This window comes from Heloderma suspectum, chromosome 1, assembly GCF_057233095.1.
Source record: "Heloderma suspectum isolate Gila_16-S chromosome 1, 16-S_ref, whole genome shotgun sequence".
NCBI lineage: Eukaryota > Metazoa > Chordata > Lepidosauria > Squamata > Helodermatidae > Heloderma > Heloderma suspectum.
In genome coordinates this window covers 367,673,564-367,688,709 of record NC_139458.1, presented here as the reverse complement: position 1 = coordinate 367,688,709, position 15,146 = coordinate 367,673,564, and the positions used below count along the sequence as shown (strand labels likewise).

General features: G+C 42.9%; 1 protein-coding gene across 1 annotated transcript in view; it reads right to left on the bottom strand.

The window, feature by feature from the left end:
• Window positions 1-14,883, bottom strand: part of RYR2 (ryanodine receptor 2) — a 545,602-nt gene extending 530,719 nt beyond the window's left edge. The window contains exon 1 of the mRNA XM_084828209.1: window positions 14,746-14,883. Within this exon, the coding sequence (XP_084684335.1) occupies window positions 14,746-14,793 (48 nt within the window). The 5' untranslated portion in view covers window positions 14,794-14,883. The remainder of the gene's footprint in view (window positions 1-14,745) is intronic.
• Between the last annotated feature and the right edge of the window lie 263 nt (window positions 14,884-15,146).

Here is a 15,146-nt window from a genome sequence, read left to right as displayed (position 1 = left end):
TTAGGCTGTGAAGTGGCGACTGCGTCGTATGTCCCGAAGATCCTTGGATCGCAGCAGCCCCAAAGTAAATGGCTCATGTAGATGGGGCCAGAGAGAGAGAGAGAGAGAAAGCGCACAGGCAAAATACAAACCCCTTGCTCCCACTCACCGCCTCTAGCCTCCCAGGAAACTCCCTACTACACTATCAAGCTTACCTTTTTCTGTTTTTCTGAGTAGCTGGGTGTATTTCAAAACCAAGAGTTGGGGTGCAGCCACCCACCATTTTTAATTGTCTAAGAATGCCTCTGAGGCTCACCCCTGATGTAGCTTCAGATGATCAAGACTTTTTTTTTTTCTTTTTTGAAACTCAGTGAATATATTTTATATGAAACATAGACATTTGTTTTAAAAAAAATTCAAACACTTGCACACTTGCATACTTGTGGTATTATAGTAACTATGGGTTGGATCCAGAAAAGCATGAGTATCCCCCAACAGTTATAGGGACTATTGACTAGATCCAGAAAAGCATGAGTAGTGTTCACACAATGGGCACAGTGGGGTTTCCCATCCCTTCCAGTGCTCAGCACCCCCTGAAAAAGTCTGCTCTTCAGGATCAAGTGACCCTCCAGGGGGAATCAGCAGAATTCAGGGTGGGGCACCTTGTATGAGTGGAATGGTCTTTCTGCTTGCACAAGGCACCTTTAGACACAAATCACTCTGGGTTGTATCCAAAGTGGGATGCTTACACACCACATTTCAATAAGAAAAATATGCCTTCATAGGAACACTCACTGTTATCTAAATGCTGTTTATTTATAGATCAAGTATAGCCAGAGGCAAAGCAGCTGGTATGAATGGATTGTCTGCAGGACTGATTATAACCCAGTGGCAAAAATTCCATAGATTTCCATGAAGGAAAATGAATTTATATTTTTTTCTCCTATTACAATATCCCATGTGTATCATTCATTTTCCTGGGCCAAATACTGCTTCCCACAGTTTTCAGGTCACCATGACCCCTCCAGTCCAAATTACAAATGGCATGACAACCCAAAGGTGTGGACCTGGCATCAGTTTCAGAGGTTTTCCAACTGAAGGCATTTAGACAGGAGAGGAGGCAATTTACATAAAGCCTGAAAAGGAGGGAGGAATAGCAGCAAAATGAAACCATGAATTACTTAAGACTCTAGGAACTCCAGTCTGACTACATTCAGTGGTTCAGCTAATTTTAGACACAGGACCTAATGATTTCATAGATGCACGTGTGCGCGCGCGCACACACAGGCTCTGATGATAGAGGCGGTAGCAGTGCCAGCTGGGGGAATGGAGTGGCTGAGTCCGGGTTTAAGGTAGGGAAAACTTTTTCTTTCCTTTTGGGATTGGGGGATTTTCCTTTCCTTTGGGGCTGGGGAAAGGGGTCTGTGTGGATAGGATGAGCAGAGCAATCCTATGTAAGCCTACACAGAAGTAATTCCTATTGCGTGCCATGTAAGCATTCATTAGATTGCAACCTTAAATGGGTATTTTTTGTGCTTCTGTGGAGTCAATCCTGTAGACTGGCTTTGAAATTCACAATCTTCCTCTTCTTGTACAGTTTCTTGGGTGAATTATTTGTCCTTTGACTAACTAGGCCCCCCACAGCAGCCATTATGTGACTAGCCAGAGCCTCCATGGGAGCCATTTTGTAGTGGTGCCCACAGCAATTTCTCAAATTCCCACATGTGCCCACAGCTCCAAAAAGGCTGGAGAGCCCTGCTCTGGGTGATCATTTGAGGGGGTCCTGCTCTGCAGAACTCTGGACTTTGCCCCCGAGGTCCAGCTGCACCACAGACTACATTGAAAGTCTTTCTACAATACTGTCTCTCTACAATACCATAGTACAAACTGTTCCCATGCATCCTGCTGCACACGCTGCCAGCAGCTGAAGGCTGTTATTTCAAAGTGACAGAATGAACTGTCAGACTCAGGTGGACCATGGGTGGCTTGGAATCCAAAGAGTGGCAAGGACTTTTGTTTTCTCTCATTTATGGGAGATGGATGGCCACATGCACCATAGAGTAGAGCCTGATAAAGTTTGATTTGAGAAACTGTAAGATTATTCAAATTAATAATTCATTTTTGTAGCTGCAACTGTGAAGGAGTTGAAAGTCCAAGCAGAAGATGCGAAACGGTCTATAAAAACTAGGAATCCCTAGAAAATGTGCGTCACTTGTCATGACACCACTTTCCACCAGGATGCTGAGAGTCTTTCTGAAATCAGAATTATTCACACATGGACAAAGTGTGTTACCAAGTGTTTTATAGGACAAAGTGACATCAGGACAGAAAGTTTTAGATTAATAACTCAGTTTAAACAAAGAGACATAATATTAATTAGCTAGTGACTAAATATCCTCATGCTGTTGGAATTTTTTTGCAACATGGAAGCTGCTTGTTTTACTTATTATTCCATGCATGCTCTCTTCAATAGCATAGAACATGAATTCTTTTGCAGGCTTTCAAAGTGCAATTACATCCCATGTAGATTTTGGGACAGGGGATGAATATTCTTCCCACATGGACCTACCCAGACCCTGAGATTATTGTTAGAGGCCCTTCTTTGGCTGAGGTACAGCAGGTGGCTACCACTGAAAGGGCCTCTTCAGTAGTGGAACCTCAGTTGCGCAATGCCCTCCCCAGGAAGACTTGCATGTCACCAACCTTAATGTCTTTTTGACACCAGGCAAAGTTCTTTTTATTTTCTCTGGCCTTTTAAATCTTGCTGTAGCTTTTAAATTAATTTTAGCTCTCATGTTTTATTCTCCTCTTTTAAAAAATCTTAATTGATAGTTTCTTTTAATATGCATCACATTTTCTTGTATTACACTTTTGTTGTTGCTTTGAGCTTGTTTGTTTTTATTCTTTAAGCCGCTGGAGAATTTTTGTTACAGGGCTGCTTGTAAATAACAAAAATAAATGGCCAGTATCAAATACTGCCTGCACGCCAGCGGGAGCCACTGCTACCACAATGGGGAAGCTAGCAGTTCTTAAAGGAACTGGCAATGAGAGGAAACATTTGTTTCCAGAATGGGGCAGGTCAGCAAAGCTGGCAGAACGGAACTCCACTGACCTGCCCTGAGCATTTCTGCTAGTTTCTGGGGTTACTTTAGGTAGCACTAACTCCCCATTACGCTAGCGGTAGGTCCTATTGCCACAACATAATGAGCAGAAGCACAGTGGCAGTATTGGATACTGACTGTCCAATATTCTTTCTCAGGCCCTCTGGCTGAAAAATATTATCCAATTTTTTCTTACTTTGGGGGGGGGGAATGCAATAATGACAAGTTTCTGATTGCTCACCCATTCCTAGTTTACACTTACAATTCAATAGAATGGCACCTGTGTAAGTGGTTGCTGGATTACCTTTTCAATTCCACTGGAGCTTATGTTCACTCAAAAGCAAGTCCCACAGCAGACTTCCGACTGGGACCGATGTCGCTCTGGCAGCTTCCCACAGGTCTCCGTGGGAGCTTTCTCAAACAGCTTTTTAAAAGGTTGAGAAACCTTTTCATCTCCCCCCTGGAATTGAAGGGGGGGGGCAAGGCAGTAGCCCTGGACAACATCTTGAAGAAAAGTAACCCCCATGAGATAGTGGGGGGGGGGGCTGGATTCCGGGATTATCTTCCCAGAGCTTTACCAATGCAAAAAGCTGTACTGAGACTCCTATTTTATAGGAGAAAACAGGGTTGATGTGTTCCATAATAATATATGCTTTAAGAAATATCAACAACCTCTGAGGGATGATTTAAGAAACGTTAACAATATTTGAGAACATCTGAGGACCTGTCAGATCTGTTTGAGAGAAACATGTCTGCGCCGAAGAGAAGAAAGGAGCTGGCATCTACTCCCCCCGCATCCTCTGTGTCAAAAGTGTCGAAAACAGAAGATATAGGGGAATTATTTACGCTGATAAATACTTTATCTTCGCAATTTACGGAACAAGTCAAAAGGCTGGATTTAATCCAAAATTCCATCACCGCCCTGCAAGGAGCTTTAATTAATGCGTCACGGCAAAAAATGGAGACGAAAATTAATGAGCTTGAAGACTTGAGTGGCAGGAAATGAAACTATGACACAAACTTGTTTTAAAAATATCTCTGATAGAATATCTCAGCTGGAGGCCTTCACAAAAAGATCTAATGTATGTATTATTGGGATTAAAAAATTGCCTAATGATGTAAAATTGCCTATTTTTGTGGATAAACTTTTGCATGAGATACTCCCTATTCCATCTGATTATTTACTTGATATTGAGCAGGCATTTCGTGTGCCAAATGCTAAAGGGTCTGATTACATGATCACAGCTCAATTTGCAAAAGTCTCCACAAAGAATTATATCCTGTGTTTGGCAAGGGAGGCTGGAAGCCTTTCTTGGAAACAAAATAAGGTTATGTTATTTCCAGACTACATCAAAGAGGTGGCGAATAAAAGAAGGCAATTTATCAAAGCAAAGAAGATGGCAAAACAAATGAATATTACTTAAAATATCCAGCTACACTTTGTACTGTGTCTGAAGGTCAGATGAAGAAGTTTCTAAATCATGAAATGGCGGAGGCATGGCTTAATGTAAAAATGTGTGAGAGTTCTGTTATGACCCCATGAACTGGAATCTTTAAACAAGCTTTGTTAACTGTTTGTGTTTAGTCTATATGATCCAGGCTAATTCAGAAGATAAATGATTATATTTATATTGGTTTACTCTCTTTCATTTTATTTTTTCTTGCTTTTCTTTATATTTTTTTATTTTAAAATAGATAATATATCTAGTATAAAATATATTACTGATGGTTGAAGGTTTATATTAAGTTTTATTATTATATAATTATATATATATATATATTATTACTAATAATATAGGCTTTTGGGAATGAATTGTAAACCTGTTTGCTTGATATAAGATTGATGATATGATATAAAAATGTAAGGTTGTTTATTAAACTGTAAGATCGTTACAGTTTAACTGTAGCAAAGGAGATCGTTACCTAGTCGTGGTGCTGGACCTTGAGCACCTCAATGACGTCATGAGCTAAACCGTGAAGGGACACCCAAGACAGGAAGGTCATGGCAGAGAGGTCAGACTAAATACGATCCCTGGGGAAGGAAACGGCAACCCACCCAGCATTCTTGCCATGAAAACTAAATGGATCAGTACAACCAGAGATATGTCAGTATACCATCGGAAGATGGGACTCCCAGGTTGGAAGATGGTCAAAATGCTACTGGGGAGGAACAGAGGATAAATTCAACTAGCCCCAGATGTGATGACGCAGCTAGCTCAAAGCCGAAAGGACAGCTAGCAGCCGATGGTGCTGGTGGTGAACGACGAATCCGATGTTCTAAAGATCAACACACCATAGGAACCTGGAATGTAAGATCTATGAGCCAGGGCAAATTGGATGTGGTTATTGGGGAGATGCCAAGATTAAATATAGACATTTTGGGTGTCAGTGAACTGAAATGGACTGGAATGGGCCACTTCACATCAAATGACCACCAGATCTACTACTGTGGACAAGAGGACCACAGAAGAAATGGAGTAGCCTTCATAATTAATAATAAAGTGGCTAAAGCAGAGCTTGGATACAATCCAAAAAATGACAGAATGATCTCAATTTGAATTCAGGGTAAGCCATTTAACATCACAGTGATCCAAATATACGCCACAACCACAGATACTGAAGAAGCAGAAGTAGATCAGTTCTATGAGGATCTGCAGCACCTACTGGATAGTACGCCAAACAAAGATGTTATTTTCATTACAGGAGACTGGAATGCTAAGGTGGGTAGTCAAATGAGACCTGGAATTACAGGGAAGCATGGTCTGGGAGAACAAGATGAAGCAGGACATAGGCTGATAGAATTTTGCAAAGACAACTCACTGTGCATAACAAACACTCTCTTCCAACAACCTAAGAGTCGACTTTATACATGGACTTCACCAGATGGTCGACACCGAAATCAGATTGACTACATCCTTTGTAGCCAAAGGTGGCGGACATCTATGCAGTCGGTAAAAACAAGACCTGGAGCTGACTGTAGTTCAGATCACGAACTTCTTATTGCACAATTTAGAATCAGACTAAAGAGAATAGGGAAGACCCACAGATCAGTCAGATATGAGCTCACTAATATTCCTCATGAATATGCAGTGGAGGTGAAGAATAGATTTAAGGGACTAGATTTAGTAGACAGGGTCCCGGAAGAACTATGGACAGAAGTTTGCAACATTGTTCAGGAGGCGGCAACAAAAAACGTCCCAAAGAAAAAGAAAACCAAGAAGGCAAGATGGCTGTCTGCTGAGACACTGGAAGCAGCCCAAGAAAGAAGGAAAGCAAAAGGCAACAGTGATAGGGGGAGATATGCCCAATTAAATGCAAAATTCCAGAGGTTAGCCAGAAGAGATAAGGAATTATTTTAAAACAAGCAATGCGCAGAAGCGGAAGAAGATAATAGAATAGGAAGGACAAGAGACCTCTTCCAGAAAATTAGAAACATCGGAGGTAAATTCCAGGCAAAAATGGGTATGATCAAAAACAAAGATGGCAAGGACCTAACAGAAGCAGAAGAGATCAAGAAAAGGTGGCAAGAATATACGGAAGATCTGTATAGGAAGGATAATAATATCGGGGATAGGTTTGATGGTGTGGTCAGTGAGCTAGAGCCAGACATCCTGAAGAGTGAGGTTGAATGGGCCTTACGAACCATTGCTAATAACAAGGCAGCAGGAGATGACGGTATCCCAGCTGAACTGTTTAAAATCTTGCAAGATGATGCTGTCAAGGTGATGCATGCCATATGCCAGCAAATTTGGAAAACACAAGAATGGCCAACAGATTGGAAAAGATCAACTTATATCCCCAGACCAAAAAAGGGAAGCACCAAAGAATGTTCAAACAATCGAACAGTGGCACTTATTTCACATGCCAGTAAGGTAATGCTCCAGATCTTGCAAAGTTGTTGTTGTTCAGTCGTTCAGTTGTGTCCGACTCTTCGTGACCCCATGGACCATAGCACTCCAGGCCTTCCTGTCCTGCGCTCTCTCCCGGAGTGTGCTCAAGTTCATATTCTTGCAAGGTAGACTCCAGCAATTCATGGAACGAGAACTGCCAGATGTACAACCTGAGTTTAGAAAAGGCAGAGGAACTAGAGACCAAATTGCCAATATCCACTGGATAATGGAGAAAGCCAGGGAGTTTCAGAAAAACATCTATTTCTATTTTATTGACTATTCTAAAGCCTTTGACTGTGTGGATCATAACAAATTGTGGCAAGTTCTTGGTGGTATGGGGATACCAAATTATCTTGTCTGCCTCCTGAAGAATCTGTATAACGACCAAGTAGCAACGGTAAGAACAGACCATGGAACAACGGACTGGTTTAAGACTGGGAAAGGAGTACGGCCGGGTTGTATACTCTTACCCCACCTATTCAACTTGTATGCAGAACACATCATGCGATGTGCTGGGCTTGATGAAGCCAAGGCTGGAGTTAAAATCGCTGGAAGAAACATTAACAATCTCCGAGATGCAGATGATACCACTTGGATGGCTGAAAGCGAGGAGGAGCTGAGGAACCTCATGACGAAGGTGAAAGAAGAAAGTGCAAAAGCTGGGTTGCAGTTAAACCTCAAAAACCCCAAGATTATGGCAACCAGCTTGATTGATAACTGGCAAATAGAGGAAGAAAACGTGGAGGCAGTGACAGACTTTGTCTTTCTAGGCGCAAAGATTCCTGCAGATGCTGACTGCAGACAGGAAATCAGAAGACATTTACTTCTTGGGAGGACAGCAATGACAAATCTTGATAAAATAGTGAAGAGCAGAGACATCACACTGACAACAAAGGTCCGCATAGTTAAAGCAATGGTATTCCCTGTAGTAACCTATGGCTGCGAGAGCTAGACCATAAGGAAGGCTGAGCGAAGGGAGATAGATGCTTTCAAACTGTGGTGCTGGAGGAAAATTCTGAGAGTGCCTTGGACTGCAAGAAGATCAAACCAGTCCATACTCCAGAAAATAAAGCCAGACTGCTCACTGGAGGGAATGATATTAAAGGCAAAACTGAAGTACTTTGGCCACATCATGAGAAGACAGGATACCCTGGAGAAGATGCTGATGCTAGGGAAAGTGGAAGGCAAAAGGAAGAGGGGCCGACCAAGGGCAAGATGGATGGATGATATTCTGGAGGTGACGGACTCGACCTTGGGGGAGCTGTGGGTGGCGACAGCCAACAGGAAGCTCTGGCGTGGGCAGGTGCATGAAGTCACGAAGAGTCGGAAGCGACTGACCGAATAAACAACAAAAGATTGTTAAGGTTATAGATACAGTTTTTAAAATAGAATGGCATCGGAGGCCAGGGGGTGTTGGAGTTTAAACTCAATTCTTTAAGGGGGAGGGAGAGGGAGAGGGGGAAGGAAGGGTAGGGAATTTTTCTTTTTTCTTCACTTCCTTTCCTCCTCCCTTTCCCCCCCTTCCCCCCTCTTTTTTCTTCTCTCTTTGTTATTGTGGTGTCCTCATCAGAATATTGTACTGTTGGGAAATTGAAGTATTGATTAGGTTGTTGGTAATTTTGGTATTGTTTATTTCATTTATAAAAATAAAATAAATAAAAATATATTTTTTAAAAAGGCAAGTCCCACAGCATTCAAGGTGGCTTATTCCCAGGTACATGTGTATAAGATAGCTTCCTAAGTCAGTTATGATTTAAACTTTGGAAGGAAACAGCTTTACCCCCTTGCTTAGTTGGCACTGAATAGCTAACATCTGCTAAATGTACAGTTCTGTGCAAAAGTCTTAGACGACCATTAGATTTGTTGTTTTAGCAATGGTATAATGACCATATATAATTATTTCTCAGTCTCTTCATTTAGAATACAACCAGAAAATACAGGAAATTTGTATACATTATTCAACAATAGGAAAAAAAAATAAGAAAAAACAGCTTCCATAGGCTAAAGTGGCAAGAATTTAGTGTGACCTCCCCTTACACTAGAGTAACAGCAGGAGCCTGGCCAGGAATGGTCTTCATGGAAAGGTAGCAGCCAAGAAACCACTTTTGCGGAAGGGGAACTGGGTGAAAAGGCTAAGATATGCTAAAGCTCACAAAGATTGGAATGAAGATCAGTGGAAAAGAGTATTATGGAGAGATGAATCCAAGTTTGAAATTTTGGAGTCCAATCGACAACATGTGAGAAGAAGAGTTGGAGAGAGGTGGACGAATGAGTGCTTGTGGCCTTCAGTGAAACATGGTGGAGGGTCTGTACTAGTTTGGGGCTGCATTTCTGCCAGTGGTGTTGGTGATCTTGTCCGTATTGATGGGATCATGAATGCTGAAAAGTACAGACAGGTTTTAATTCATCATGCTATTCCTTCTGGAAAGCGCCTGATTGGGAATGGCTTCATTTTTCCGCACGATAATGATCCCAAGCACACTGCTAATGCAGTGAAATCCTATTTAGCGAGGAAAACAGCTGATAAAACACTGACAGTCATGGACTGGCCTCCACAGAGTCCAGACCTGAATATTATAGAGGCAGTATGGGATCATCTGGACAGAGAAAGAAATAAAAGACAACCCACATCTAAAGAAGAACTCTGGGAAGTGCTGAAAGAAGCCTGGTATAATATACCAGAAGATTACTTCAGAAAACTTCAGGACTGTCTCCCCAAAAGAGTTCAAGATGTGCTTAGAGCCAAGGGAGGTCACACTAAATACCGACTTTTGCCTGTACATATTAAAACTTTGCTAAAACAACAAAGCTGGTGGTGGCCTAAGACTTTTGCACAGTACTGTAAGTGGTCTGGTCTAAATAGCCAGACTGCATCTCCTTGACTTAAACCCATTTCAAAGATGGGTTGCAGTGATGAATATTTGGTTGTACAATAATCTCTGGAAGAAGTCACTGTGATAACACCAGGATATCACTTTCCCCACTTACCAGCTACATTTCTTATTCCTGTGAGCTATCATCTCTCTTCATGACCTGGATTTCCAAATGGCATGTTAATCCTATTAGGTAGAACCAAGCATCTAAACACCATGGCGCTGGCTAATTTACTAAAGTGACACTATGTCATCTGTTTTATTTCATGTCATTAACTAAGAATGATGGCTTTATATACCACATTCTTGTGTCTGTTCCTAGGTCCATATTTTAAGCTTATCATTTTTTCCATCCATTAATTAATTTAGCAAGTCCAAGCACCAAATTTCAAATGAGAACAGAAATACAGAAAACAGTACAAAGAGTTTCCCTCTGGCATCTGAAATACTAGAGTGAACCGTTCAAGATTTTCTATGTGAGACAGTTGTTCTGCGTTCATCATTCCCTACTCATGGTTGTTCACAGGTTATTTAGACAATGATATGACCCTCCAGTTTTGCTTCTGTTTGTAAAGAGCATTTTCCGTGAGTGTTTTTAGAACAGGGAAAATGGGGCATCATTTCTAATGGCAAATTTATTATTATTTATTTATTTATTTATTTATTTAATTGCATTTATACCCCACCTTTTTTCCTCTTGCAAGGAACCCAAGGCGGCTTACATTATCCTCCTCCTCTCCATTTTATCCTCACAACAACAACCCTGTGAGGTGGGTTGGGCTGAGAGTGTGTGACTGGCCCAAAGTCACCCAGTGAGCTTCCATGGCCGAGTGGGGACTAGAACCCGGATCTCCCAGCTCCTAGTCCAACACTCTTGCCACTATACCACACTGGCTCTGAAGCATGACTTCCTCTTGTCTGTTTGTGCTATTCCACTATACCACAGTGTCACCTAGAGGTATTGTAGCAGAAAAGAAGGAAAGGAAATGCTCCTTGTGTAGTACTTGGATCTCAATTTTGCAACAAAACCATACATAGATGCAGTGGATTAACAGCCTTGTGTAGAAAAGCATTTGTTTGTTTGTTTGTTTGTTTGTTTATTACTTCTCTATACCACCTAATAGCCAAAGCTCTCTTTCATGAACATATAACATGAAAAGTCATATACATAAATTAGGGAAAGAATTCAGGTATCAGTATGCACTAAAGGAAACCTTGTACATAATGAGTTTGATGCCAAGATCACATGAACTGAGTTTTGCTTATGAAAAGGATGCTCCTACCTTGGCACCCACTAACAGAATGGGGAAGGTCATTTTCACCATATTTCTCTCCCTTTTGCACCCCCCAAAATATGCTCCAGATGACTGATGGGCCCTCTGGGAACAGCATGGAAAGTGTGGGGGGGGGGCTGAAAATTTCCTCCCTGACTGGATCAAATGCCCTTCTTCTGTGAATGGAAGAGCACCTTAGGATCCAACCCAAATACATTTTGCATCACTGCCAATCTATGAAATTAAACCATAGTTTAAATGTGAATTGATAGAAACTCTGACTTCAGGTTTATACAAATATAAATTAAATTCCTGAATATAGACCAGGACCACAAACAACAAAACTGAAATTAGTATCATCATTGCTATAAAATCCAAAGTTTTCATTTTTGAGACATATTTGCTGAATTTGGAATAACTGGAGAAAATAAACCTGCCTAATGAGGCAGAACTGGATCATCTAGGGTAATGTGATAAACCAGGCTTCTGTGTTTTGCAGCTGATACCTGCTTTCAATTATGCTTTGTTCTAGGATTTTTTTCCACTTCACACAGTTTCAGAAACAATGAAATCCCTTTTGACAAGTTTTGTTTTCAGCAAGTATACGTAGCTGTAAAGACTTAAGGATGAGGCAGCAATTTTCCTTCAACATACTTTATTTGATGCAGCTCCACTAAAATTTGGTTTCTGGCAATATAGTGAAACAAGAAAGTCCATTTGTTCCTTTTTTCCATATCAGCTAGTGAAATACAATAGTACATATCTAGAAACAACAAACTCTTGTGGCACCTTAAAAACTTACAAATGTATTATAGCATAACCTTTCATAGATTGCAGCCCACTTCGTCAGGTCCATAGATTCATGATATCTATAATTATTAAACAATCTGGTGTAAATTAAACAAGCCATTAAAATCAATAAGTTAAAAGTGTTATGTATCTTCACACTTTTCCTTAAAAAAAATAAAATAATATACTTTCATCCTTGTTTTACTGGTTCTCTTATCTCTTCCTCCATGTTGTATCTACTGACTGTAATTATTACTGTTGTAGGGGTCATTTATTTACGCATTTATTAGTCCTAACCTCATTACCAACCTCAAGACAGCTAACCAACAATTAGGTATGTTTAAAATATGTGAAAACTGACACCAGGAAGTACTCCTTGCTGTTGAACCAAACTATTTATCACCTCCATTCCCTGGGAAAATTCCCTAGTGCCGGAATCAGTAACTGGAGGGCCCAAGACCAAATTGGCCCCACCATACAAGGAGTACTAGCTGGCCTCTAGTTGCTCACCTACAGAAGTGTCTGGAGAGAGTGTAGTAGTGATAGAACCAAAGAGGCACCATCTTAAAGTATTGGCAGCCATCCGAGGCAGCCTCCTACAGTGGAAAGTCCCAGAGGAAGATCGTCTTATCAACTGCCTTGTTGAAACCAACAGTAACCTTCTTATTCATATTAGGTACAGCCAGAGGAGCCCCCCCGCTTGAGTAGCCACCACTCCTGCAGCTGGTTAGAACCAGTTCCAGCTAGATCGCTTCCTGCCCAGCTTGCAAGGACAGGTCAGCCATAGAGACATGTCAACTACGCATGCTTAATGATGTTCATGAATATTATGTGGCCCACGCTGCATAGCTAATGAGGTCATTATACTGAATGTATATAAGCTGTACCAAAAACATCTAGGGTGTGGTTCTCCTTTGTGGCGTTAGCCGTGAGAATCCACCCGAACAGTGCTGTTTGTCTCCTACCAAATAAAACTGCGTTGGACCGAATCTCAGAGTTCTGTGTGTCTCTAAGGGGATATTGGCATACCACTCTTAGAGTGAACGAATTTAAGCATAATTTGTGCAACAAATGGCAACTCCACCGGGACTTTTCCTCTAGTCAACCCCCGTGGCCAAACGACCTCCGATGGCAGGGAATGAAGTGTGCACCGGAAGCCTGAATTAGGATCCGCCATTCCCCTGCTTCTCGGACGTGTGTTGACCGGCGCCGGGGACCCTAGAGGGGAAGTCCCTTTCTGGACACAGAACAAACAGTCTTTTGCTCAGAGGTGACGGTTTGAAGCAGCCGGACGTGGCCACCTCAGACGAGGTAAGAGTGTGTTTCTCTTTTGGAATTAACATTGGAACAGAGGCCAGGAAAGCCATGGGTTCTGCCTCTAGTAAATGTTCTGAGGGCACACTTCTGGGGTGTATGCTTCAACACTGGAAACAGTTTAAGGGTGATTATGGTGTTAAAATGTCTAGAGAAACTTTAGAGAAATTTTGTAACCACGAGTAGGGATGGGGGAGAATTTCTCACTGAAACTTCGGGGGGCCGAGTGCCAATGTATTCGGCCCCCCGAAGTAGTTTCGGGGAGAAATTCTCCGCACCCGCCCCCCGCCCGGGATGGGACTTAACTTTCCCGAATGTCGCTCCCGGTGGCGGGTCGCAGCGGCGGTTCGGCAGGGCTTCGACAGGGGCGGGGGCGGCAGCCGGTCTTTCGACCGGCTGCTGCCGCCGCCGCCATTCCAAGAAAAGTAAAAAAAAAACGAAAACGCCCCCGTGATAGGCTACGTGACGATTTATGTAGCCTATCACGGCTAGATCTGCAAAGTCAGCCGTGATAGGCTACATAAATCGTCATGTAGCCTATCACGGGTGACTTAAAAAAAAAAAAAAGCGCGTACGGCTAATGGCGGCCCCCATAGGGAGCCGCCATTCGCGTTCCTTATTTGGTCGCTGTAGTCTACGTAAAGATTACGTAGACTACGGCGAAAATAAGGAACGCGAATGGCGGCTCCCTATGGGGGCCGCCATTTGCGTACGCGCTTTTTTTTTTTAAGTCACCCGTGATAGGCTACGGGACGATTAACGTAGCATATCACGGCTGACTTTGCAGATCTAGCCGTGATAGGCTACGTAAATCGTCACGTAGCCTATCACGGGGGCTTTTTCTTTTTTTACTTTTTATTTTGCAGCCGGGCGAGGCGAGGCGCCTCCTCCCCGGCCTGAATTTCGGCCGGGCGAGGCAGGAAGCCTCCCCCCCGGCCTGAATTTCAGCCGGGCGAGGCGGGAAGCCTCCCCCCCGCCTGAACTTCGGGGGAAGCAGCGAAGCGCCTCCCCCCCACCGCGAAGCAAGCTGCGAGACCAGGTAAGTGACTTTCGTACACTCCTAACCACGAGTGCTGTCATGATTATTGAAATGTAAAATGTCTCAGTGTAAAATAATAATTGTCCGCAGAGGTCCCCCGAAGGCTGCAGCTTCGGACAGCCTCTGCCCATCAGCCCCCGTTATTCCCCTGGCACCCGAGGACCTTTTAGACCCCTCCTTTATATCCCAGCCTCCCACAACCTGTGTCCCAGGAAACTCTGGCCGAGATTCAGGCCGAGAAAAAATGTTGGGAGGATTTTTGGAAAAAGGAACATGAAGAGAGGGAGGCGGCCGCTGCCAAGGCTCAGTTAGAGTCTCTCCGGAGCCACGAATCAGCCCCCCCCCCGAAAACGACCCTGAGGCGATGCCAGTAACATCTCTCCAAGCTCCCTTAAGGGAAGTCCTTGACTCAGAGGGACACACAGCCTATGTGTATGTTCCCTTTACTACCAGCGACCTCTATAATTGGAAACATCAAAATCCTACCTTCTCTGAAGATCCAGGCCAAATGGCTGGGGTCTTCGAGACTATCATTGACACTCACAAGCCCGCTTGGCAAGACATGCAGCTTGTCATGCGCACCCTATTGACAGCTGAGGAGCATAGACTAGTAAAAATAAAAGCAAAGGAATGTGTTTTTGAGACGGCTTGAGCACAGAGCGAGGATGAAGATAAGCTTAGCGGAGCCAAGGCCATCCCTGACACCAACCCCGGGTGGTCACATGGGACTGATGCGGAGCGCAAGCAGCATGCCAGCTATGCTAATCTGCTTGTAAAGGGAATGAGGAAGTGTATTACAAAGACAGTCAACTTATCCAAACTGTATGAAATAAAACAGATAAAAGAAAAATCCCCAGCAGGATTCTATGAAAGGTTATGTGAGGTGT